At 36.3% G+C, this 27,682-nt stretch overlaps 1 protein-coding gene across 5 annotated transcripts in view; it reads right to left on the bottom strand.

The window, feature by feature from the left end:
- The window catches only part of LOC134538240 (tyrosine-protein phosphatase Lar), a 1,248,834-nt gene that overhangs the window by 57,140 nt on the left and 1,164,012 nt on the right, over nucleotides 1-27,682 (bottom strand). For all 5 annotated transcript variants that reach the window (XM_063379387.1, XM_063379386.1, XM_063379388.1 and 2 more), the window contains 6 exons: nucleotides 25,591-25,875; nucleotides 13,691-13,791; nucleotides 10,881-11,076; nucleotides 9,170-9,303; nucleotides 7,419-7,569; nucleotides 5,712-6,008 (listed from right to left, as the gene is read on the bottom strand). In XM_063379387.1, coding sequence (XP_063235457.1) covers nucleotides 5,712-6,008; nucleotides 7,419-7,569; nucleotides 9,170-9,303; nucleotides 10,881-11,076; nucleotides 13,691-13,791; nucleotides 25,591-25,875 — 1,164 coding nt within the window. The remainder of the gene's footprint in view (nucleotides 1-5,711; nucleotides 6,009-7,418; nucleotides 7,570-9,169; nucleotides 9,304-10,880; nucleotides 11,077-13,690; nucleotides 13,792-25,590; nucleotides 25,876-27,682) is intronic.

Here is a 27,682-nt window from a genome sequence, read left to right as displayed (position 1 = left end):
ATAGGGATTTTAATTATGATAATGCTAACATTTTCTAAAGAAAATAGAAAATTCCATAAATTTGTAAGTATTTTTTGCAAAGTTATCAATTAATGGGAAAGCAAGCTAAGTGGGAATCTAATTTGATCCCTTAATATAACACTGTCCTAATTAAATATTTTGGGTATGGAATTGATTTTCACGTATCCGTATACAACTATCGGTAAATCTAGTGCTTGGTAACAAACTCACATCACCTTTAACTCTCACAGCCAATCACAAATTCGAAAATGCTAGCATATCAATAAAAATTACCTAAATTAGTCAATAATTTAGGAATTTTTAAACCTAATTTAAACCTTAAAGCTAAGCCTGTGCGAATATCAGTGTTTTAGTTCGAATCGAATTTGAATACGAATACCAAATTATTCTCGAATACGAATATTGAGTTCGAATAATTGGAATGAGAATTGAAATCCCATAAAACATGTTATATCACATCCATTACAATATGATAACAGGTACATATTTACTGATACAATGTATGTAGAATAAAAAAACTGATAGTACTTAAAATTTTAAGGTTCTTCAATTTTATAATTAGTTCGTATTAAAAAGAGTCTTGTCACATCACTACATATTAGCTAATTTAAATTTTTGTGGAGAAACACAAGCTGCTCTACATTTTCGGGGAGTAGACTCTCTCTCTTCTACATGTCACAATGTTGCCAGCTGTTGAGAAAAGTCTCTCACTGCACACTTGTGTGGCAGGTATAGGCAAGTACTTTCTTGCTACCACAGCTATGTTTCGGAAACAAGTGCGCCCCTTCTCTGACCAGAAACTGAAAGGATTTTCATTCTATGGGATTAAGGGTGCTTGCTGCCACATATTCGTTTACTTCTCCTTGGATAGTTTCTTCGTAGCTTGCAAGCGTAGACTGAGCTGCTTTTGAAGGTTTCACGTAGGCCCACAGAGATGACTTCTTAATAGGCAATTCACTTGTAGCCTCACTTGTCTCAGTTATAGTTTCAGCTACGTACTGTGTTCAGCTTACACAGCTTACATACCTCCCTGCACAAATTTTCAACCCATATATTTTTTTTCATCCTCAATTAGTGAATCTTTGAACCGTTGATCTACCATCATAGAAAACACATTTACTTCACAATCTTGGTACACCATGTAACGTGATCGCAAGCTTTTAAGTAAGTTCTTGGCAAGAGTTTTTTTTGACGCGCGGGACAGGATAATTGCCTGAGCTGTCACTACGCGAGGAATTTGGGAAGGGTGAGAAGACAATGAAGGGGGGGGGGGGGGAGAGTTTACGCCTGCATCTGGTCGTTTACTGTGTATTATCCTACTGAAAAACATTGCCGTAGCATGTTAGGCTTTTGGAATCTTTGCTGTGAGTATGCGGCCAGATGTTTTCCACATGGTCTGTACAATTTTCTTTCTCTTCGCAGTCACGTTCGGAACAAAATTACAGTGCCGACAAACCATGTTTCACCCTCTAATCTGAAAAATGTCACCTATAACGTCCCGGTTGTATGGATTTTACAGACACGTATTTATTTTATCAGTATGCTGACAGTTCAAATCTATTTTAAACGACCTGACGACATTCTTCTACATAAAATACGTTAGTTATCGCTCCGAATTACTGTGTTCAAACGGGCTTTACGTGGCCAGATGTTGTGGAATAACTCCACGTACATAACTCTAAAACATTACGAAAATCCCGCGGAACTTTTGCCCCCGCCCAACGAGAGAAACCTCTGTGATCCCGAAATGTTTCCCGGTTTCAGTGATCCCGCTCAGCCTTTTTTGTAAATGACCGAATATTCGTTTTTTCGAAGTGTTAGTATTCAAAATCGAATCGAATACGAATAATAAACTATTCGTTTTGATATTCGAAAATTCAAATATTCGCACAGACCTACTTAAAGCTAATCGCAGTTCATACATATATAGTAAATAATAAGGAAGCATGGTATGACCGTATTCACCTGAAAATAAATCGACCATGAACGTAAGACAACCCCCAATTATCGAAGTCAAGGTTTCAAGAAAAATTATTGACTCACATTTTTCCTTTCTTTGTTTAGTAACAAAGTCACTGCACAGAGTCACAAAAAAAATCTAAATAATTTTTTAATTCTCAGTGGGAATTAAAAATGCTTAGCTAATATTTAACATAATTAATAATGCTTATATTCAATATAAAAAAAAATTCTGTATTTCAAACATTTTTTCCAACTAAACAGAGTAAACAAATTAAATGGTTTTTGAAATAGTTGCTGTCAGTTATAAGACAAAACCTGATTTTATGGGTGGTTGTTCAATGAAACACTTTCATCTTATTTTTGGGTGAATATGGTACTAATAGTGACAGTGGATTTACAAGCAGGTTGCAGTATTTCTTGCATGTCTACTATTACATTACAAGCTCTATATTAAATTAACAGACTAAACACCTGCAACAATATAGCTTATATACTTAGAAGAACATTAAGCCTACTATGATTGTCATGTAAAATTTGTTGTGAGAGACATTAATTTTGTACTATAAGGTCAAAAAGGACATGTAAAATGTGTGTTTAATTTTACAACATTGCTAACAGAGATAATTACATTCACTGCTTGAACAATACAAAAATAGTATATGTTGTATAAATTATGATCTAATGTCAAATGCAACAAAGCAAAATAGGCAAAAAATACATTTGATAAGATGTAACAGTTATTTAAATAATCTTAAAAGCACCACCTCAGGGAATCAATGCAAGAATTATTTCATCCAGAAATTTTTTTATATTCAAAACAGAGACTTGTAGGGTGTAAAATACCAAAATATTTCCATGCACAAGAAACAACTGATTAAGAATATTCAAAATAGATAGAAAAAAATATACTCCTCCCAATCCATTTGCAGAATGCTAGGCAACGGTGTCGTGGAAGTGTATTGGTATTCAAATGTGAAGCATGTGCAATACAAGTACGTAAATTATACAGTACGTGAAATAAAAACTCAAAATATTTGTAACAATTGTGAAGGAAGTATAATGTTTATTCCTTGAGAAGTAAACACGCTAAGTGCTCGAGCTGTATTGGTACGTAATTTGCGTGAGTCCACTTTTGTGTCAATGCTGCCACTACGTCTTTTATTCAACTACATACATCTATTAAATGACACAGTCTGTAATAACCCATTTTCCTTGATTGTCTACGTACCGCAAAAACTTAGGAGAAATGTCTGCAATTATCAAGAAAGGCTACAAAAAAACTAAACTGTAAATAATCTTTACATGTTTTATAACAGACTGTATCCAAGTGGTGCAGAATGTACGTGATGAACAATAAATTTAGGTGCAACTTTTTTTTTTAAAACTCTAAGCACTGCTAAACAGCATTTAAATACTGTAGTGCAAAGTGAAAGTGTAATCTCTGAGCACATTTGCATTTCCCCAGAAAACACACATCCCTTTGAATATGTACGAACGATAGTACCACTGCATGCTACCAGTTAAAGTTATCGTAGTTTACAGTATGTTAATCCTGAAACCAATCAAACCATTTAACCCATAGCAATTACATGCTGAAAAATACCTTCGGCTTTGATTCTCCCTACGCCTGTCAGTTCCCGCAGTAATAGGGAACGGAAATGCCAAAGAGATGTGTTATCAGTGGCTTGGAAATACAAATGCTTTGCTCTCTAAGACAACAACACGCGCGCACACCCAACATATGGCATACAGAGAGAATAACTTACTCAGGCATCAATCAACTTTTGCCCCGGCTACCAACGCGGGGCGCAAAATATCACATATGTATTCAGAGCAGTTCAAATGTAACGTTCACAAAAAATTTTAAGGTTTTCAATTATAAATTTGTAAAGAAAATCTCTAATCTACAGGGGGAAAAAAAAGGCAAAAATGTTTCCAATCTACTCCATTTACTTTATTCTGATCATTCTTAATGACTGTAAAACATTATCGCGTTCAATGTTTGCAAACTGTGAGTCGGAGAAGAAGGTGTTTAGATGCGGAGGACCGAACGACTGGTTACGTCGCGCCAGGGCAAAAGCGGACAGATGCCCAGCGCGTCTAGCAGCAACTCATTACGTGACACCGACAGTGAGACGAGAACAAACACAAAAACAAGTGAAGTGCAGAGTGGACCACAGTGAAAAGAACAAAGTGCCAGCCGAGAACAGTGGTGCCTAGACGTGGCGGTGGTGGTGGTGGCGAGCGGTGGGGACAGTACTGTGCGCTGCCTAAAAGACCTCTGGCAGGGGGCAGAGACGAGAGGGGAAGCGGAAGGAGGCTTTCGGGGGTTAGCCAGACGGGCGAGGCGGCGGTAAGGGCGGTAAGACGTGGCATGCAAGAGAGAGTGAATCTAATAATACCAACGGTGCAGTGAAAAAAAAAAAAAAAAGACAACCGAAATAAATGACAAACAAACAGATATAACAGAAAAAAAAAACTTTCAAACAAAGAAAAAAAAAAACTGTGCTGTTTGTGAGATACTTCTTTTCAAAAAAAACATTCACGTGAATATAAAAAAGTGTGCTGTAAAAAGCAAATCCATTCAAATGTGAGAGTGAGTGATATATGCTTTCTATACACCGACAAAAAAAAAATATATATATATACACACAAGTGAGTTACGTTTTCTTGTCATACAGGGGGAGCATAAAAAGAAAATAGGTAAGTCATTAAGTTATCAACCAACATGTTCAAAAGAGACAAGCCATCAAAATCATATGTTAACAATATCTCTGGAACATCTCCCCCAGTGTGAATGCTGCAAAAGTTTCCAAGAAATTAAAAAAATCCCAAATGTACAAATTGTAAAAATTGTATATCGTTTAACTGCGACCGTGAAACATTACAAAAAAAAGTCATACACTCACACACACAAAAAAGTCACTTCAAAAATTTCACTTCAATCAATAAAAAGTATTATTTTACAAAAATTAACAATGAGCTCAAAAACCTTAGACCTAAATATCAAAAATTCAAAATTCTCAAAAAATGTGTCTGCAATTTGTTTGAAATCCAAAAAAAAATGTACATTTCAAGTTTCAAATGCATGAGTTAAATACAGGAAAATCAAGTAATTGTAAGTCTGCAGCTGAAAGATACAGGTTTGACAAAATTCTGTCAAATTATGAGGAAAACAAAAAAAAAAGGAGTTATTCCAAAATCACTGGAATAGGTAATGTTAGGAAATAATGTGGCAGGATGGGTCCTTTTGTTTACAAATACGTATGATTTTTTTTTTTAAATCTTAAAGACAACATGAAACAAAGCAAGAACATATTTTTGTTCTACCTATTTTGTAGTCAGGCACATTTTTTGTGTGGTCCTTTAAGTTCTGTTTAATTTCTTTACTTTAAATGTTAGTAACGTATCAAACGTTATATATATTACATTATTATGGAACAACCTCATAATTCCTTCTTTAATGTTATCTCCCATCTTGTACAATTAATTCTAAAATTATTAAAAGTACTTGAGCGTGTGAAAATCGTTAATTTGCTAGAAGTGGATACCAATTGATACTAGATTTATAAAAAAATCTCCACCCCAGTTGACTCAAGACTGTCTGATCGCTAAACTAAGTGATGTCCCCGTGTGAAATGCACGGAAGTTAAGAGTGACTTCGAGTGAGGGTATCCCCTCCCCCTTAAATGCCAGCACGCCCTCCAATCCGACGTGCGTGTACGTACCATCCTCGTGCGTACGGACGGCGATGGGGTAACTGGACGGCCCGTCTCCCACGCTAGTACCCGCCAGCACCCAGATGCGATACTCTGTCCACCTCTTCAGCTCATCCAACACGAAAGACGTCCCGTTGAGCGTGATTTGCAGGGCCTCAGAGTCGGAGCGTCCGCTCTCCGCCACCTGGAGCTTGTAGTAAACGATGCGGCCGTTGCTTCGCTCGGCGGGGGGCGGCGACCAAGACACGCGGATCGAAGTCGGCCCCACCGCCTCCCCCGTCACATTCTGGGGGGGCGCCCCGGGAACTGTTGCGTGGGGCACAGGAGGGTGGGTGTTCAGCCTAGCCCGGCCTCGTCCCAACCCAGCTTTTTTTTATTAAAGACAACAACCCCCATTTTTTACCGAAGTGGTGTCTCTTAGCTGTGGCTCAAAGATATTTCTGGAGAAACGGGAAATTGGGCGGAGGCAAACAAAAAAGCTAGGTTCAGGCAAACGAAAAAAAAAAAATTATTTGGGAATTTTTTTACTTATTCTCTTAACACAAGGAAATAAAAAAATTTTGTTATCAGTTTGAGAACTCGTATACACCCAATTTTGAAATCTGCTGTAATGTCATAACTGTAAGCTGTAAGGCAAATCAAAACTACAGCTATCGAACAAACATAATGAAAGTATATCACATTCCACTTCAAAAAAAATTATGCACGAAATGTGATATGTCAGCTGTAAACAGTGACATTTTCTTTTACGTATATAAGTAGCATTCTTTTTTAGTGTTGTAAGTTCAAACTGTAGCTTAAAAAAAAAATGTGGCTCATGTAAATACTGTGCATTATTCACACAACGCACTCTCACGCACTCTCACACACTACAAGAAAACTGTGCGTGAGAACCATACATAAAAATAAAATTACTGTTAATATAACAAGTGTGGTGCACACACAATGCACAATCAATAGATATGATGCAAACTGGTGCAGTGATGTCATACTTTAGGCTGTGCTGGAACAGTGAAAAATTAAGCCATTGAATAATAAATATAAAAAAAATTATATGGATATTAAACATTCCAGTATTAAACATGCAATGCTGTTTGGACTGCAGATACACACACAAATTAAATACACACTCAAATTATTGGGACTAAGAAACTGTTATAGTGGCAAAATATTTCAAAGTGCCTACAATACTACAGGACATAAAACCTTTGGACAGAAATTGATAAAATTACTAAAACTATGCAGATAGGAAAGAAACACTTTTTTTTTCTGGCACAGGAAATAAAAGTACTGTTACAAAAGATGCCATCGTAAAGTTATTTGACTGACGTGATGCATCATTTTACAAACAAAATAATATTCAAAAGAGAATTGAAGAACATATACAAGCTACGTCTAGCCTGACCAAAGGTTTCAATAGCAAATTACACTGTTTGATTTTATGAGTGAACGTGGATCTATGCATGTGTCAACACACATGGATTATAAATGATTTGAACTGCAGTGCAGAAAATTACATATATATATATAAATATAAAAAAAAAGTAAAGTGTGATTGCAGTGCTCAGTTGCATAACGGTGGACTTGTGATTTACAATGCTTCAGAACAGACAACTTACCTGGCACGACAACACTTCGGAAGAAGAACGCAATTTTTTTTTTTTTTTTTTTTTTTCACATAACGAGAACAATGAGGTAAAGGTGACAACGTCTTACCGTACTGCTTGGTTCGAATAGGGATGGGCGGGGTGGTGGCGCCTTCACCCCTCTGAGAGCGGGCCGCCAGCCACACATAGTACAGGGTGTTTGGGTAGAGGCCGGTGAGGGTGTAGCTCTCAGTGATGGGGATGCGACGGTGATGCTTCTCCTGCAACAAGCGTCGTCGCGCTCTGTCCTACAAACGATTGGCCGCTCGGAGCTCCATCAAGTGTCGATGGAATCACAAACAAAGCAAACTCCTGTAATATACTTCGTTGCGCTCCGAACTACTAACAACTGGCCGCTCGGAGCTCCATCAAGTGTCGATGGAATCACAAAGAAAACAAACTCCTGCAACATGCGTCGTCGCGCTCCTACCTACAAACGACTGGCCGCTCATAGCTCCATCAAGTGTCGATGGAATCACAAAGAAAACAAACTCCTGCAACATGCGTCGTTGCGCTTCTACCTACAAACAACTGGCCTCTCGGAGCTCCATCAAGTGTCGATGGAATCACAAACAAAGCAAACTCCTGCAACATGCTTCGTTGTTGCGCTCTGACCTACTAACAACTGGCCGCTTGGAGCTCCATCAAGTGTCGATGGAATCACAAAGAAAGCAAACTCCTGCAACATACGTCGTTGCGCTCCTACCTACAAACAACTGGCCGCTCGGAGCTCCATAAAGTGTCGATGGAATCACAAATAAAGCAAACTAATGCAACATGCTTCGTTGCGCTCCGACCTACTAACAACTGGCCGCTCGGAGCTCCATCAAGTGTCGATGGAATCACAAACAATGCAAACTCCTGCAACATGCGTCGACCCGCTCCGACCTACAAATGACTGGCCGCTCGGAGTTCCAAGTGTCGATGGTATCGCTAAGAAAGCAAACTCCTGCAACATGCATTGTTGCGCTCAGCCAAATACACCGTAACAAAAATAAGTAACCTATACTCAGAGACAAGATTTTATGGTTTTATTTCCAGGCCAATGTTGTTTTTACAGCAGGAGATTTCAGTGTTATTAGTTTTTATTTTTTATGAAATCGATTTATTAAAAACGATAGCTTATTACTGAAAAAAAATATGACACTTAAATGTTCCAAGATACTAATTTCTCCAAAACAGGCCATTCTGATACATGATGATGATGATGACTTTTATAATATAAAGATTTGTAATAAGCACGTCTAACTATTCAGAAAAAAATATTAATCTGTTAGGTATTTCTGTGTTTGAAAAATGTATTAATGTTGTAATGTAAAAATGAGTTACCTTCTAATATCAGTTGCAAGATTAAAAAAAAAAGAAGGTAACTTTTTCCAACCTTTTTTTACATATAAATTGTGGTAAGAATTTTGTGCTGAATAAATTACTTTCATTGAAATTAATATTTAAAAGATTACGTATTTGTATTTGTATTTATTTGTCGGTTCAGTTAAGTTTTGATTGAAAATGCTTCTTAGTTTCATTACTTTAAATGCATTTCTGTGCTTTGTGGTGTATTACCTTGAATTTTTGTGTTGTATGGTGTTATCGACATGCTTTTCGGTGTTAATTCGGTTTTATCGCAATCCACCATGTAATCTTGTTCCTACCTATGCTGTGAACTAACATTTTACATATTATGCAGTAGATGTGAATTTTTTCAGGGGTGATTTTTCAAGAAAATTATAATAATTTCAGCGAGGGAGTTGCAGCACACTCTTGCAGAATGCAAACCTCCCTGCAGCACAGGCAACACCCTAAAAAAAAACATCCACTGACCTTGGCGTAGGTGTCATTCCAGTACAGCTCGTAGCTGATTATGTTCTCTCCGGAGTGGGACGGGCGGCTCCACGTGAGGGTCACAGACGTCTCGCCAACCTCGCTGGCTCGCAAGTTGCTCGGCTGACTAGGAACTGCCAACATCGCACAGGCGCATCCTTCGGTCAAGGTTCAAGCGATTTCGCCGGTACACAATGTGACGCCAATTTACTTTTTTTTTCTCTCTCAACGACGGATAAAGGTTTGTGAGACTCAGCCGAGCACACATCCGACTGCATTCTAATTTATCAGTGCCACCAATTCACCACAAAAACTTTCTTAACGATAGTACAATAATCCTTTGTGTCGCTATGTTACAATTACAAATACTACTCTAGTATGGTGAATACCATTTATTTAAAAAAAATTATAATTTTTTTTTTAAATTATAACAAAATAGTAAATACAAAATAAATTACATCCTTTTGAATGAAAATGTGTTTTCAGCCATTTTGAGAGCACGTGTTTACAAGGATGGCATATTGGTTCACTCACTGAGAGTCAGTAGTGTTATTTGACTATAGGTCACAGGACCAATGTACAAACAAGTGACAGGACCAATGTGACTATAAACCGCTATTCAGGTCAAAAATATTTTGAAAAATATTTGAGTTCCTACTACTAAAGTGAAACCTGAAATATTCATTAAAAACAAAAATAAGAAAAACTTTTTACAACTTTTTATTTCTCATTTCCTATGCAAATGAATGTTTAACACCACTAGTTCATCAACCTCATTACCTATTTCAGGTCGATGACATACGAAAACAACATTACTGGAGAAAAAAAAATATGTAGGCTATATAATTCAAGACAAAATTTGTAGCATTGATTTTTTCACTGATTACTAAGCAAAATTCTACTTAAAGATAGTTTTATTAGCAATTATCAGTTGAGCAAAGGCTGCTAATATTCTTAAATTAAAGGAATTTTTTTTATAAACGTTACATAGAAAATAAAAAAATTTGCTTCAGCTTCATTTCCTAGCAAAATTTGTTTAAATCATTATGAAAAGTATTTTGAAACTTAAAAAAAATGTTATATTCAAAGTTACAGTATGTTTCTGGATAGACATAATATTAAAAGTTTAAAAATTTTAATTAAATTTATTAATTAATGTTTAAAATTTGGAAATTAGAAAGGAGAAAAAAGAAAATTTATTTATAGCTACGTAGTACAATCATCTGATATAAATTACCAAAACTTTTTTTTTTGGACTAGATTATTCAAAGTTCATTTCATTAAAACTTCCACTGATAAAATTTAATTTCAAAATTAAAAATTAAAGTACTGATTTTCATCATGGCATAACTACCTAATACGTAGGGACTGGAAAAAATTCGCTGTTTCAATGACCACTAGGACAGACTCCACGATTCTCCATGTACTCGGGCAACTATCACCTGGTCATTGGCCACCGACTCGGGACACCTGTTTGCTGCGATTCTCATGATTCGATACTTCTTTTGTTGAGTGTTTGCCGCCATTGGCTCTGAGTCCTTCAGGTAAACTGCGGTCCAATCACTGACGCGGCATTAAGCTAAACGTGTTTGGATTCCAGGCTGTCTGGAAAGGAACCCGCGAATTTTTCCGGTCTCTACTTATACGGAACAGTTATCGACCGACGCTGCCGGACGCGTGAGCAGGAAATGACGACTGCGGTGCTCCTCACCTCCTTGCTGCGTTTTCACGAGGACCGGCGCCGAGAGGGGGCCGGGCCCCACGCTCGTGAACGCCTGGACACGTATGGTGTAGATGGTGAGCGGCGTGAGCTCGCTGATGGTCGTGAGCTGGTTGTTGTCCACCATCTGCGACTCCCACGACGCCATGGGCAGCGTGGGGCTCGTGGTGTAGTACACCTTGTAGCCCTGCAACGTCAGCGCGGATTCAGTGGACAATGTATCAGTCGACACACAGAAACGGTTAACTAAAAAAAAACCACACACACACAAACAAACACACACACACAAACACACACAACAAACACACAAACACACACAAATACACAACAAACACACACAAATGCACAAAAACACACACAAATACACAAAAACACACACACACAAACACAAACCTTATATATACATCATGACATCAGCAGGCACATCCAGTGGTATGTTTGTTTATTTACGTAGTTATATTTTCATTTATTTATTGCCTTATTTTAAGTGTAAAAGTTAAGGCCTTGTCTTACACTTAACCACATACGTCTTTACTAACTACATAGGTAAATGCAAAGTAAACCCCATAAATATTATAGGCTAGACATACCCAAAAATTGTTACAAATACATTTAAATAAAAACTGAATTAACCTACTGTATCAGTAAAAATATGAAAATAACAAAAAAATTAGCATATAAGATACACATGAGCTACCTAAAGTATAATATGTTATAAGCACAATATAAAAAGGACTTTTTTTTAAAATATAATGCTAAAGTTATAAAGATTTAAAGATATTTAATAACCTAAAAATTTCCCATATTTTTTTTTTAAGTATTGTTTGTTTTATTTCTTGTGTGGATCCAGGTATCACTCTAGAAGATTCGCTGATGCGATGGTTGCATCAGTTATAGAAGTGTGAGAGAAAGAGACGGACAGTGTCTGTGTGAGTGGGGGAGTACTTGTGAGTTGGTCAAGTCGCTTGTTGCTATATGCCAGTGATTGGCTGATTTTTTTTCTGTGCTTTTTTGTGGTTGGTTGGAAATCAAACTACAAGAGTGCCTTTTTCTTCCTGGAGGGCAAAGGACGGTCATGGAGTACGTCAGCGTCTGTACGAGGTACCGGAAGTCGAACATCGGGTGTCCTGCAGTGGCTCAGATTAAACAGAGAATTTCGCAGCTGTGGTTAGAGCTCTATCACTTATATATTCAACCGTTTTTTTTATGTTTCGAACTTTTGATGATGATAGAGTAACTTTTTCGTTGTTCCCAGGATGGAGTCCTTCGCCTTGTACTGTGAGTTGCAAGCAACCCTGGGATTTACTTGCGAACAGTTAATTTGTGCTTTGGAGTTACTGCAGATGTTTTGTGCGACCAGTTTGTATTTTCGATATGTATTTGTTTTTGTGGTCGGAAGATGGCAGCCACGGTGATTGGTGAATTTTTGTAAAGGATAAATATAAAAATTAGAAATCTGTTCATGTTTGAGAGACGTTATTTCAGAATTAAATCATCGGTAGCAACACTTATTTCGGTGGCTCAAATATTTTTTCGAAGTTTAATCAAACTTTTCAAGAGTTTGTGAATATGCAATCTAAACCAATTTTGAGCTAATTGGAGGTCAAGAATGTTACAAAATAAATAAAAAATAAATAAAATATTAATTTTTAATACAATTTTTAATTACAGGCACATGTTAAAAAAAAAATGTATGATGTATTTTTAAATAGGCTACCTGTTAATGTTCTCAAAACACAGATGGTTGTTACAATCGAATGGAAGAGAGATGGATGCGTCACAAGCCGGACGCTTTAGGCCGATCGTGCCTCTCTATCGCTTGTTCCGCGCTCTCGCTTGCACGCTCGGCTCGGGCGGAACGTGACAATGAGTCATGCCTTTTCCGTGCGTGCAGCCGGCGTTCATAGATTTATAAGACGTTATCACATCAAAAAAAATTGGTTGTCTGTAAAGTTGGTTTACGGACGATAGTTTGACAACGTCATAAGAAAACATTGATGAAATGATTGATTCAGAAGAAAATGAAATTTCATATTTGGCCTGAGACTGAGCCGTAATAGGTTTTTGCAACCAAACCCTTTAGGCATTAAAAATATTATATTCTTTGAGGAAGGAATTTTTTTTTAATTTTTCTATCTTTTGTATGATAAAATCTACCTCTGCATACTTTTATGAATAAAATTGAATCATTTTTATTGAATTATCACTATGATGCTAACCGCACGGCCACGAGGCCATGTTGGAAATAATTGTTTCAGATGTTATATATTTATAAATTTATAAAAAAAATTTTTTGTGTTGTGGAAGTTTTAAAACATATTTGAATATCCAACATTACTTTTAAATAACTGTACCGATTGTGCTGAAAATCGGTGGACGATCGTTAAATTACATAATATTAATATTTCAAACGACGAAAATATGATTGAAAAGTAAATCGATGGTTGTTCCAATCGAGTGGAAGAGAGGTGCCACGCATGCGTACAACGAGCATAACAGGACACATCCGTAGTGGGACAATGTGTGTTACGGGACACTTTTTTGTGCGTGCAGCCGGCGTTCATCAATTTATTAGACGTTGTCACATCAAAAAGTATAACTATAACAAAAACCAATGTAACTTAATGTAATGTAACATAATATAACATAACCTAACCGAAACGTAACGGGACACAGCGTAACGGGTCAATGTGCGCAACGGGACACTTTTTCGTGCGTGCAGCCGGCGTTCATCGATTTATAAGACGTTGTCACGTCAAAAAAAATCTTGAACGAGCGGGAAGCTGTGACCCGACACTCACCGTGACCTGGCCGTTGGGGGTCTCCGGCTCCTCCCACTGGATCACCATGGTGCTGGAGCTGAGCGGTCGGACCTGCACGTTCCTCGGCGCCGTGCCGGGCTCTGGAACGCACCGCGCACACAACACTCGTCACACGTTGTCTACCTCCCGCTCCACACGGCGCTGCCAGCCGGCTGGTCCGACCAGCACAGGAGACCACACCCGGCCGCAACACGGGCAAACGTCGGATCACTAACGCACTGTCTATGAACAGGCCCCCCTTGTGTGATGAAACTTACAACTGTTACATTCTTCCAGGAAAAAAAAAAAATTTAAAATTTTTATGTCCGAATAAAAAAACTTACGAACGTTACGTTCCGCAAACAAAAGATAAATCTGCGATGATAAAACTTGCCAAACGTTGCGTCTGCAAACACAAACAATTTCGAAGTGGAACTTAGCAAAAAAAAAAACTGCGGCGTTCTTCAGTCGCAAACTAATTTGCAAATAAAACTCGCAAAAAATTTATGTCTCCGAACAAAAGCGCTTTCATCTGTAAAAAACTTACAACAAATATTAAAGTTCTGCGAACAAAAATAGAGATACGTCAAACCACTTTTACGAATGCCATGCCTACAAACACAGATTACATTTCAACAAAATGCACACAAATAAAACTTAATATATTGCTAGGTGAAATTTGGCATTTAAACGAAAAAAAAGTACTTTGAATTGAGTATATACTAAATGTACCTACAACTTCTGGCAATGATTAGAAAACATGTTCTCCTAACCGAAAGTAAGGTACTACAAAACTAAGTTTGTACCCACAAGCTGCAATAGCAGATTATCTATTTTATCATCAGATAATTAAAAAAAAACCAATATATAACTAGCCATCTATATCACCTAAATGTTTTCTGCTTTACAATTTAATCAGACTGTCAGAAATAAACATAAAAATAATAGCTCTACTACAGGCAAATACAACATGCACAAACAAACAATCACGGTCGTTCAATATTCTGTGTAAATTTCTCTGCATGTATTTGTAAGTCTTTTGTTTCTTAAACGTACTCAAGGGAAAAAATGTACTAGCATGTCTAGAAAGGCACTTTGTTTCTCCACGTAAGTTCTACCAAGGCTAATGTTCTTCTCAATCTCTTGTATAAATAAACTGGATTCCTCTATGGAAAAAGTTCACGTTCAGCTTGCTTGCAAACTTACACAAACTCAAATGACAGTGTTGCTTCCACTGAAAAATAAATGTGACTAATGGCCAGTTCATGCGTAATCTTCCATGACCATCGTTCGAACCAAATTTTCTGATGCACCATTGTGCTTTTGAGCACTCCAAAATTGGCAGATTTCCTCTGGCTGAAAATGGGAATCTTTTGTGCGAGAGGAATGTTCGGACAAGTTTACGAGTAACATGAGTACTGTAGATTTGTTCATATCTACCGTATTTACCAATGTATGGGTCGCAGAATTTATGCAGATTTTTTTTTTTGTTTAGTAAAAAACCCCATATGTGAATTTCCCATTTTTGGTTTTAATAAAAAATGTTTAACTTTGCGCTGTTGTGGTTGACTATGTGCTTAAATAACTAGCCTGTGTTTGGTTTTAATAAGTACGTCACGAGTAAAAATATAAATTAATTGAAATAGCTCAGCAGTGTGTGTAAGCATCATGAACTGCGCCGTTAAGCTACATCTGCAATCTGTCCAACGGCCAAGGGTGTCCACAAGGAAAAAAATATTTCGTACCAACTTAGGCGAGAAAAAAGTACTAGATTTGAAAAAAAAAAAAGTACTAAATTATAATCTCTTGTGGTTTTAACAATTTAGGAAGTTATTATGTTATTGAAATGCTCTAACTTAAATATCACACCACACACACACATACATTCCACAGTTTTTTTAAAAATAATTAAGTACGCTTAATAATAAAACATATTGGAGTTACTGTAATATTATTATATTAAAGAAAAAAGTACTAGATCTGAGTGTAAATGTACTTGACCACTAAAAAACTTATGAAAGTACTAGATCTAGTACGAAAGTACTAACTGTGGACACCCTTCCAACGGCTACCTAGCAGGCGCCGGTAAGTGACGTGACTGTCTGCAGCCGTGCTGGGAGCTCGTCAAGAGGGGATGGGGCTAATCTTAAAATAAACCAGCCAGAGACAGAGCCGGTGAATAAAGGGGGAGGGGGAGGGGGAGGCGAAGGGAGTAAGTACTTGTGCTACGTGTATGAGCGTGTGCGTGTGTGTGGCCATTAAATGCTCGTGAACTGGCACCATACTTAAACATCATGTTTTCATCTCTAGGTTTTTTTTTTTTTTTTTTGTGACGCAACTACGTCCAAACTCTGTTTTCGCGTGAGATCTCCTACGCTTTCTACTGCAGCATTTCATTCATGACATAATTGCTGTAGAGAGCGTGCTTGATATTGGAGAACAGCGGTATTTTCTCCCTTGGGGAAGGCGACCGGTATTAAAAAAAAAATTGAAGGGGGGGGGGGTTGGGGGTTGGAACAGAGGACGGGAAGGGCCATAGAGGATGTACATGTGAAGGACACCATGTTTCTTACAGGGCAAAACGCTGAGTCACGGACCATAATGACTTCAATTGTATTCTACTGGAGACCGTGAAAAAGTTAAGATTTTTTTTTGCCCAAAATTAAGGATGCGACCCATACGAAGGGGCGACTCGTTTGCGACTATACACGGCAACACTCATCTCGTTCTTTGAGAGTAGATGTGACAGTGAACCAGGAAAAAAAAAAAAAGCCAACTCTTTGGAACAAAGCTAAGTTTTCAAATCATGTTTGTAGTATACAGATAAGAGGACAAAATGATTGAATTTGCAGCCATCTTGAAAATTACATTACATTTGTGTTCATTCAAAAAATAGTCATATATTATGCATAAATGGTAATTTATTTAAATAAATGCATAAGTATATTTTAAAGAATGTATGTATTTATATTTATGACTATCTGCATACATATGCATTTTTCATTTTATTGTATGTTAAAAAAAATCTTAACTTTTCTTTATAGGTATTTGCTTTCAAGATACCCACAATAAAAATGACCTAGAAATGACACATTATTTTAATAAATACTCCATTAAATTAGAAAAATAAACAGACAGTAGCATATATCATATTAACTAGTGAAAGATTTCCAAACTAGCAAACACCCATGCTAATATCAACCAAAACCAACTGAAAATGTACAAATGCAATTAAGTTTAAAAAGCAGTGCATATAACTTCAACATTTAGTTACTATGTGTGAGTCCCAAAAGATACAATGGAAAACTCAATAGATTTTCTGCTGTACCGACCGCCACAAAACACTGAAAACAACAAAACCATGCAAAAAAAAAAAAAAGACAGTACATAATAATTTTCACTTACGGCCACCTCCAAAAGAAGAATCGGCTAGAAAACAAAGTATGAATAATTATTTCCAAGGATGAAATTGTGATTAAAAAATTGACAGTTCCTTAAAATACAGTTTGTTAAAAATAAAGTGGTGAAATAAAATAATGCTTAAATATTTTAAGCACATCATATCACAATCACTGATAAGTCAGAGGTCAAAACACAGTTTTAGTTAACATTATATTTGTGGTTCAGCTGTATTGTACTCTGCAAGAATTTTTCAGGTGACTCACTGATCTACCATGCTCAAGAAAAGCCAATTAATATGAAGTGCAAAAAGACAAGTATGTCTGACCACAAACAGTGTGTAAATAAACTAATTAATAGCATCAAAATAAGCTAACAGATGAATTCAACTGATGTTCCGTGCTATACATGATATGCAATGATGAATATGTCATTATTTATTTGATAGAAAAAAAAATCTATTGAGTGGATTGGTCTGAGAAAAAGTTAATGAAGAAATATAATACATAATATATCTATAGACTAGTAAGTACTACTATGATAGAATCATATGTTACAACAAACATGACTGACTACCTTATAGTTAGGTACATAAACTATTGATGGGTCTAATCCCAAGTTTCCTGAATTCGAATCTCGAATTCGAATCCCAAAGAGTATCTTGAATATACCCCTCAAAATTGAATCTAGGTCTCAAGTGTAAAAAATAAAATGTACAAGAAACGAAAAAATATTAAATATGGTGCTGAAACATTCAACCCTTTAAATCTTTGTTTCATAGACTAAGTTTCCAGAATCAATACATATTGTAATTTTATTTATATAATTACATATTTAAAGTACACTAATTTTTGGAATTGTAACAGGGTAGGGGGTGAAGACAAAAATTGACCTAGTAAACTTCAGAGGTTATCAGAGTTGAATTTAATTTACTTTATTTCCTCTAATATTTTTCTTCAAATATTTTACCTCGAATATGAATACTTAGAATACTAGGGATTTGTGGTATTTCAGGATCTGATAGGCCCATCTCTAACATAAACAAAAGTGACACTACCACGCAAAACAGAAACATGGACTAGAGTTACAAGTTAAGAGCCAAATGGAAATACAACGGAGTGTGCATGGAGCAGCATGGCAGTCGCAAAGAGACACGGGATGTGAAACGTGGCGTACGTTGAGTTGAGGGTAAAGGCACTTGGCTTGAGGGAAATCACGGAAGAAGCAAGACCGAATGGTACGTGTGACTGCAGGTCATGGCGAGCAGGTTCCAAGAAAAATCGTGAGCATGGATAAAAATTAGTAATGGGTCGCATCCACTTTTCCTGAAATCCTAACCTGAAATTCAATTCTTTAAAAAGAGTACCTTGAATCTGAATACATAATGTATGAGCAAAAAAAACAGGATTTTAAATTTTTTAAAAATGCTCAACCTAATAATTTTTGTTTTCAAAATAAAAACATATATTTTTACATTTTATGGAAAAACACAGTTTATTTTCTTGTTTAAAATACTCTCTGAAGTGTAGCTGGTGGCCAATAAAACTTTATTTAAAAGGTTTTTTAAGGGTAACTACACATACAATAGTATTGAAATTTTAGAATTTTTTTTCCCCAAATAATTTTCTTCCAGTATTTTTACCTTGAATATCATATGTTTTGCATACTAAATGATTGCTACTATTTGAGGATTTAAGGTTTTGATTGGCCATCCTTAAAAAAAAATTAAAGGGGGCTGACAGGAAAATGTAGGAATAGCAAAGTATCAAGGTGAAAGGCTTGCAAAGAAAACCCGACTATTGGATGAAAAACATTCTATGAGAATGATAATGATAAGAATAGATTGGAGCTATAAAAAAAATACAGATTACTTGATAAGACAAGTCGAATAATGGCATGAATTTCATATGTTTTCACAAGAAGTTTGTCTAGAGAACGATATGGAGCTAGACTTACGTTGGGACCAGTCAGCATCGTATCACAATACGCTAGTTTAGTGCATATTTATGTTATTAACAAATCAAAGCTATAGAAGCTCCAAACAGTGCCTACAATATCTCAAGAAATAACGCACTCACAAAGCTAGTGAGCTTGTATAAAAATAAAGAAAACCCTTTCCTTTCATTTCACACTTCTTTGACATGATACAATATGTAACAGTGCAGAAATTTCAAAACTTACTGGTAATGATTTATGTAAGCAAAAAATGGGTGAAATTATACAAAAACTATACCATCACTACTTTTAAGTTACTACAAAAGGATACTGTTTGTGGAACTAGTGCAAAAATTTTTTATAAAACACAAGGAAAATTAAAACTTACATCAACGGTTTACTTCCAACATTTGGCATGAAAGTCAAAAAAAAGGAAAAAAACTTCAAAAATGGCACTCAAAAAGTTATTCACAAAAAATATCTAAAAAAAATTATGTTCACTACTTTTGATGAAGAGGCAATACTTCAATTTTTTTTGATGATTTAAAGAACACTTTTAAAAAAATAAGAAATTCAACATTTGTACTACATTTATGAGAGCTAGTAATTAAATTAAATGTTATTATACTACGTTATTATATTACAAACATCCCTTTTTAAACTGCACACATATTCAAATTAAATTTAAGAATTCTAGAGCACACTTGAGAAAAAAATATAAACATTGAATTTTATTTTGTAAGCTTTCTAAGAGGCGTATAAAAAGTCGAATTTGGGGGGAAAAAAACTTTTGTTACTCGTGATTAGCTTTCAAAACAGTCATGTATTAGTGTTCATAATTTAATGAGCCTTTTCTACCACTGCAAAAAATAGTTAAATATAGGATTATTTCTAAACAAAACTTAGAGCCAATGTTATTTTACAGAAAAAATATGTTCTAATTTTTTTTTCAAAACCAAATTTAAAAAACATTTGCTACTTCACCTTCAGAAACAACACAAAGCAGATAGAAAAAAATTGTTGGTTAAAGAAAAAAAAAAAACTATTTGGTCTCACATCTGAAAAAAAAATAGTTGCTGAGACTTTATTTTTTACAGAGTAATATTAAGTATATCAGCGCTTAAATTACTGTACTACTTTTTATCACTGCTAGGGGACAAGAAAATGAAGAACATAATGTTCTTATAGCTGAAATATAATAAACTAAAAAAAGAATTAAGGATTACAGTTCATGTTCCAGTTGACAAGATGCACAGAAATAACTCATATTTGATTCCTGAAAAAAAAAAATGGATACAATAACTGACATAAAACATCATTCTTGTCCATACAGTCTAAAAAAAAACTTAATGAACCCAGGTTGCTGTGTCTTTGCCAATAACTAGGCCAAAAATAGACTAAAAGTGTTATGAGTAATTTAAGTAATTTGTGTTTTCGCCTATACATACAGAGTAAATATTCCATTATCTAGGTATAAGCATACACTGGCACTTTTATTCAGCATACGTCAGCCTCCCAATCTAAGTGAAAACACAGAGCATCAATCAAATTAGACGTGGAATCTGCAGCAAACTTTCAATTAGTGCTCGTACTATCAACGTTTTCATCACTAACCCCATTCCTTTTTTTTTTAACCATTCTCTTCCTGATGCCTGATAAAATGCAAAACTGTTTGGTCCCACTGAATCTAAAGGCATGGAGCTAAGCAGAAATTGATTTTGTTAAACCCTTACAGCTGTAAACATACAGCAGAACCCTGTCATAATAATTTCCAAAGGAGCGTAAGTAAAAAAAATTATAAGCGGGAAAACGTTATAGGCAGGAAATATCAATTAAGCACTTTTCAGTGTTTGAACTTTTTACCAATTTGCACGTCAAGCTGTATAAAGAAATTTAAATTCAAAAACACTTGTGGATACACTCAATGATCGAATTTGTTTAACCAAGCCAACCGTTTTTCAACTTCATCATGCTTCCAGCTTCTGTTTATTTGTCTTTAAAGACACACTACTACATTTCTGTAAAACAATCCACAATTCGTGGCGACGACAATGAAATAAATTGAGCTTTAGATCAGCAATAGAATAAATACTCTTAGTTTTTTTATCCTTGTCATTGCGAAATACTTGGAAAATTAAAATATTATAGGATTACGTACAAACATCTAAAAATGCGCTAGAATGACAAGGGATGTAAGGATTTGTAATTTTTTTTTCCTTCAAAGACATTGGTGCCAACAGCCACGTAACTGCGAATGTACTATCGATATATCGAATACACAGCGTTAGCCAGCACTAATGTGTAGCGCTAGAGTTCTGGCACACTTACATTTTGTTTTTGCATGCAATCCTATTTGAACAATCTAATGGTACAGCAGTGATTGTAAACGAAAATTCACGTAAAGTATAAAGTAAACACTTTAATATGTTAAAATTCACAGATGGGATAAGAGTTGAAATAGATAGTTTTTTAAACTTTTTTTTTACATTTATTGAAATTTATAAAGCAAACATTATAAGCAGGAAATGCACTATTCATAAAAACTTACATGCAGGAAATAAGTACGTCTTTACAGGGAAAATTTTGGGACTTTAAAAATATTACATTATAAGCAGGAACATTATAAAAGGGTTCTATTGTATTCATTTTTTGTTCCTCGCAATCACTGAGAAGTCTCCTACATTCAGGTGACTGCCGTAAAATAACGCTGAAAGAAAGGATTATTAGGTCGTTTTCTTTAACCCATTAGTTTTATTGAAAACAGCTATATTTAAATTTTGTTGCATTATGTTTTAATTTACAACAAAGCAATGAAAAATTTAAGAACACATTGTACCCTACATATAGTTTGTTTCTTGTTGCAAACATGTATAAAATTTATATAAAAAAATGTCATATTGGTAGCCACTACTGGCAAAAGTCCACTCTTGGACAACGTAACAAAAAAAATTGTCCATTGTCCATCTCTGTTTTCTGTGTTGTAACTTGTGCTAGCCGATACTTCTAAATCTAATGGCATTATAGAACTTTTACAGTCAGCTAACACTGTCTTGGTGTTTTAGAAAAAAAATTACAACTGCGTCATGAAGATACCAAGTTTCTAATATTTTACCATTTCCTCGGTCGCTGCATTAGCAAAGATACTGTTTTTTTTTACACATACACCAAACAGTGAGAACTATTTTCTTGTGATCAAGGCAGCCTGTCATGTTGGTAGTTACATAAAATGATTATGCCTTGTCATAACTGCAATATCAACAAGCATTTTTTAATACAGGCAAATATAGACATGTGCATACACTGCACATGAAATATATATTACCATATTTTAAAATCTGACCAGGTAATAGCAGGTATAATTTTTCATAATGTTCACAGGCTTTCACAACCATTGTCTGAAGTAGTTCGCTTCTCGGTTGTAGCCAAGGACACGGCTACAACCCTGAAGCCAAGCTATTAATTTTTAATACTGGCGGACAGTCATCCACACACTCAGAACTGTCACAGTCTAAGCAAAACGAACTTTCCTAGGAAGAACATCAGCACTGACTGACCTTACTGTGCCAGCAAACATCACAACAGGCTTGGTTAGCGTACAACTGAAATCCTAGGGAAGGAGATACCCGTGCCCAAATGGACTCAAATATGACTCCCATGTCTTATGAAGAAGCAAACCTTATAAATGGGACCGGGAAAACAACGCAGTGAGGTGCAGCAAAAAAACTACGCTTAGCGAAACTAAGGCTGGCTCACAGGGACACAAGAAGGCGTCCGAAAGCAAATAGCACTCTAAACCCTACTAGAATTTTTTTGGTTTTATTCACCAAATTTCTGTTCGCGAAGGCATTAATAATACGTTTCTAAGCTTGTGCATCATGCGACAGTCCGACATTTACCGACAGGCTTCAAAATTGTTTTACACAGGAGACTAGAACTGCCATAAGAACTTCACCAGTCCACGAATGATGACGCCGGCAGGTGTCGATAGCTAGGACCTAGGCCCAAATAATAGCAGGGTCTAATTATACCTCTTAAAAAAAGTAAAGCCTCCCCCCCCTCCCCCAATTTCTTCTTAAGGGTGAAAATGGCACCGTTTTGGTTATTTCAGTGCACACCCTCCTGACAGTATTCCACCGCCCACTGACTCTTCCCGGTTCACCCTGGCGACAAAGCACAGAAAAATGAATTTTTGGTGCATTAACGTTACGTGAATGAGACTGCGGAAATATAGCATACGATGACTGACGCAGAGAAATCTGGAACCGGAGCAACTGTAGACAGTGTAAGTGAATGTACGATGCAGCAACTACAGTTGGTTCATGTTTGAATGAACGTTTTTGTGAGCCTTGCTTAAGACCTGCCTTCAGTATCAAGCTGTGTCAAGCACAATGAAGACTGTTACCACTTTAGGAATGTTGCTATCTCAACAAGTCTCACTATTCTGTGCAACAAACATACAACTTTTTATAAGTTAAGGATCTAATTTACTTGATATGCTGTTTGTACATCAGTGATTGAAAACCTTTAATTCTCATCTTTTGGAGCAGAGATTTTTTTTATCAATGGTTGATTTCAAAATTCCAGTTTTTTGTCTTGACGTGACACAGTTTCTAGCTTTGGGTTCTTGTAGAAGTCAACATCAGTGCACTGGGGTTGTTATTGTGAAAGTTGTGTTCGCCCCCCCGTGAAATAATCATGATCGGTAAACCTATGTATTTCCTCCTCGTGGCTTCAGACTGGAGCATGTGATCGGTAAACCTATTTCCTCCTCGTGGTTTCAGACTGGAGTATGTTAGTTCACGACACATTGTAACAAGGCAGTGATGGCAAAATTGCGGTCTGCGGGCCGCATCTGTTCCGTGACCATGTTTAGTAAGGCCCGCCTCAACAATCTTTAAACAAAGAAATATCATTAGGTCTACTGTCCCGTGTTACCCTTATCTGTTTTATCTGTATTTTGTAATATATTTTGGATTGTTTCACGATTATTCTTCTTACATTTACAATTATTTTTTTTGTAAATACTATGTGTTTTTAGAATACTTGTTATATTTTCTGTACCAAATTCCACATATCGTACTTATCGGTTATTGTACAGAATAAAACATCATAAAATTGTTGTAAGATGTTTAATATTAATTCATGGGTCAAACTGTCGGATTGGTTCCAAAAATAATGTCTGGCGCTAGAGGAGTTAAGTTAACAATCACTAGATTAAATAGCTTGGGAAGATATTATTTTTGCTTTTCCTAGACATTTTAATAATTAGCTAAAAAATTGATATTTTATAAAAAAAATTGGGTAAATCCAGGATGGTGAGGACTAATCTCTCTTGACATAGGTTTTGGAAAACCATAAAACAATTATCTAACCCAGGTAACGGTATAAAATCGATGACAGCTTCAAAAATAATGAGGAAACTGCTTAACAACATTTAATGAGCAAGATATCATCACTGTAACGTAAATTAGGTTTAACTGTTTTTGAACACATCGTAACCTGCAAAATGTTCACATGCAGATCCCTTCATCCCTTCTGCAGAGTTTTATAAAAGTTGGGAGAAACTCAAGAATTCAAGAAATGTAAGACACAAAAATTTCACTAAAGATGTTTTCAAATACCTGTGTATAAACTATACAAAATGATTAAACACAACTTAAGCACCCACCAACATTTAACTTCTTGTTTATTGGCTTGCATTTTTAGCCTTCCAAATTTTGAAGTAAAGCATTTTGAAAACAATGTTTTTAATTTAAATATTAAATTTTCACGGGTTAAACTTATGCACAGTGAAAGATGATTACTAGAGACAAGATTTTATAATTCTATCTTTAGTCCACTTTCGTTTTTAAAACAGAAGATTTCGGTGTTATTGCTATTATTTTATAAATTCTGTTTTGTAATACATGCTTACTCCACCAAAATAGTAGTAACATTTACATGCCGATTTTAACGATAAAATGATATGTAATAAATTGGTCTGAAACAGATACATTCAGAACAATTAAAATAAATTGGCGAGCATTTGTTGGTTTGAAAGTGTTTCAATAAGACACCTGTATTTCGCGATTTCATTTCCTGTCAAGGTATTTCACAAAACACTGTAGCTTTTTCCGAGAGTCACGGCAAATTGTGAGGGTGCAGCAGTACGGTGACCACGTTCTCATATGGCCCCGTCAAGAGCGGGACGACACCTCTCGCCGACCTCAGCCGACAACCGCAGGAGAAAAAGCCACAGTATTTTTTTGTGGAATACCTTTGACACGAAATGTATTCGTGAAATACAGGCGTCCCTAGACATTAACAATACAACCATTTTTTTTTTTGATCTATGAACTTCAAAAACGTTAAAAAGATTACTCATTTACGTTTCGAATTAAGTTTCGGTTAAATTTTTTTTTTCTTAATTCCATGATGTAACTTGCATATAGGTGTTACGTGGTGCGTTGAAGTGCTTTTCGGCGTTATCTTGGTTTGGACACGATTCACCACGTGACCTAGTTCCTAGTGTTTGAAACCCAGCGGCGGACGTTTGCCGCGTCCCGGGGGGCAGTGCGCGGGGCTACCTGTCTCTCCCGTGGTGACAATGACGGGCGAACTGGGCGGGCCCCGGCCGATGTTGTTGACGGCAATCACGAACATCTCGTACTCGGTGTAGGGGCTGAGGCCGCGCACCGTGTAGTACATGGAGATGATGCCCGAGATCTCGCTGTACGCCTGGTTGGCGTACTTGGGCTTGTACTGGATCACGTAGTACTGCAGGCCCTCGGCGCCCGTGTAGGACCAGGTGAGACGCACGGTCGTCGCCGTGATGTCCGACACCTGCACGTCCGTGGGCGGGCCGGGCAGCGCTGCGAGCACAGAGCCGTGCAATCAGCTACTTGTCACTGCAATGCCATCATCACGATTATAATTTATTTATTTATTGCAATTGTGAAATGCACACCAACACCTCATAAAGAGGGTACTAGGGTGTGCACGGGAGGGTACCAGGGTGTGCACAAGAGAGTACTAGGGTATGCACAAGATGGTACTAGGGTGTGAATGGGAGGGTGCTAGGGTGTGCACGGGCGAGTACCAGGGTGTGCACAAGAGTACTAGGGTGTGCACGGGAGGGTACTAGGGTGTGTACGGGGGTACTAAGGTGTGCACAAGAGGGTATTAGGGTGTGCACGGGGTACTAGGGTGTGCACAGGAGGGTACTAGAGTGTGCACAGGAGGGTACTAGGGTGTGCACGGGAGGGTACTAGGGTGTGCATGGGAGGATACTAGGGTGTGCACGGGAGGGTACTAGGGTGTGCACGGGAGGGTACTAGGGTGTGCACGGGAGGGTACTAAGGTGTGCGCGGGAGGTTACTAGGGTGTGCACGAGAGGGTACTAGGGTGTGCACGGGATATTAACAGACAAAAGTATTAATCCACATATTAACAAGAGAGAGAGAGTGTCTGTCTGTACGCCTGTTTGCAGTTCGCATAGCGCGGAGAGAAAAGACCCAGAGCCGTGAAATCTGGTGCCTGGATTCTCCAACAAGGGTCCGTTTGCACCTCGAAGATACATTTTTAAAATTACTCGTAGCTTGGATGAGAGTGAATTTTTACAATGCGCGTGCACCATGCATTGACATTTTCACAGGATGAAAAAAAAAAAAAAACTTAATACAAATAAAAATTATATGTGAGCTTTTAAATAATATACTTTTGTGATTGATATTGAATTCTGGTCCATATCATTAAGAACATTTAATTATTGTGAACATTAGTAATAAAAATTGTTTTTATAAATTTTTTCAAGTGTATTTATTTAAGTGAGGTTATGTTTCTGCATGTATAATTTATTTAGGTACATTATAAATTATTACACAATTTTTTTAATAAATAATTAAAATTAATAAATGATAATAAACAGCATATTTATTGGATATTATTACTAATTAAAAATAATTTTGATTATTTAACTTAATTAAATGATTAATTTACTCACTTTATATTAATATTATATACCTATGTACTGAGTATTTATTTAAATTTGATTTAAATTATATTTTATCAAAATATCAATCTAGTCCTTTTATTATTTTATTTTTACTAATTATTTACATGTAAAATTAAAGTTAGTATTTTACTATGCCAAGTAAGTACCCCACCGTATAACTTATATAATGTGTATATGAGTACAAGCAATTTTTTTCAAGATTTTATTTATTTACTTTTTCCCCCCAGAAATTTTGACTATATCTTCCCGATCATCTTCACTATTTCTCTAGCATCTTAATCAAGTATTTCCATAATAATCTTTACCATAATACTGACACAATATAGTTGGAATGCAAATTTGAAAGAAAAACAATGATATCTTAGGTTTATATTGCTTCCCATTTATCTTAGTTCTAATGGTTTTCATTTTTAGAATTGGATTTTTTTGCATGAGGCGTGGCAGCGGTGTACCCACAAGGAGGGGACAGTGTAATGAACAAGCTGTGCAAGAGTGTATGGTGTGTAGACAGCAACAGCGAAGCAATGGGACATAAATTATATTGAACTAATTATATTCATATCTGAACGATGAAGAATTCGGTTAGCACAGCCAAAAATAAATCCCGTTCATAGATTACACTGTTGTATGTTTGATTTCTAGTAACCTTTTAAAACCTATATCTA

This window comes from Bacillus rossius, chromosome 13 (assembly GCF_032445375.1).
Source record: "Bacillus rossius redtenbacheri isolate Brsri chromosome 13, Brsri_v3, whole genome shotgun sequence".
NCBI classification, from domain to species: Eukaryota; Metazoa; Arthropoda; class Insecta; order Phasmatodea; family Bacillidae; genus Bacillus; species Bacillus rossius.
The sequence above is the reverse complement of the archived record's forward strand: the minus strand, read 5'-3'. Positions and strand labels throughout refer to the sequence as shown.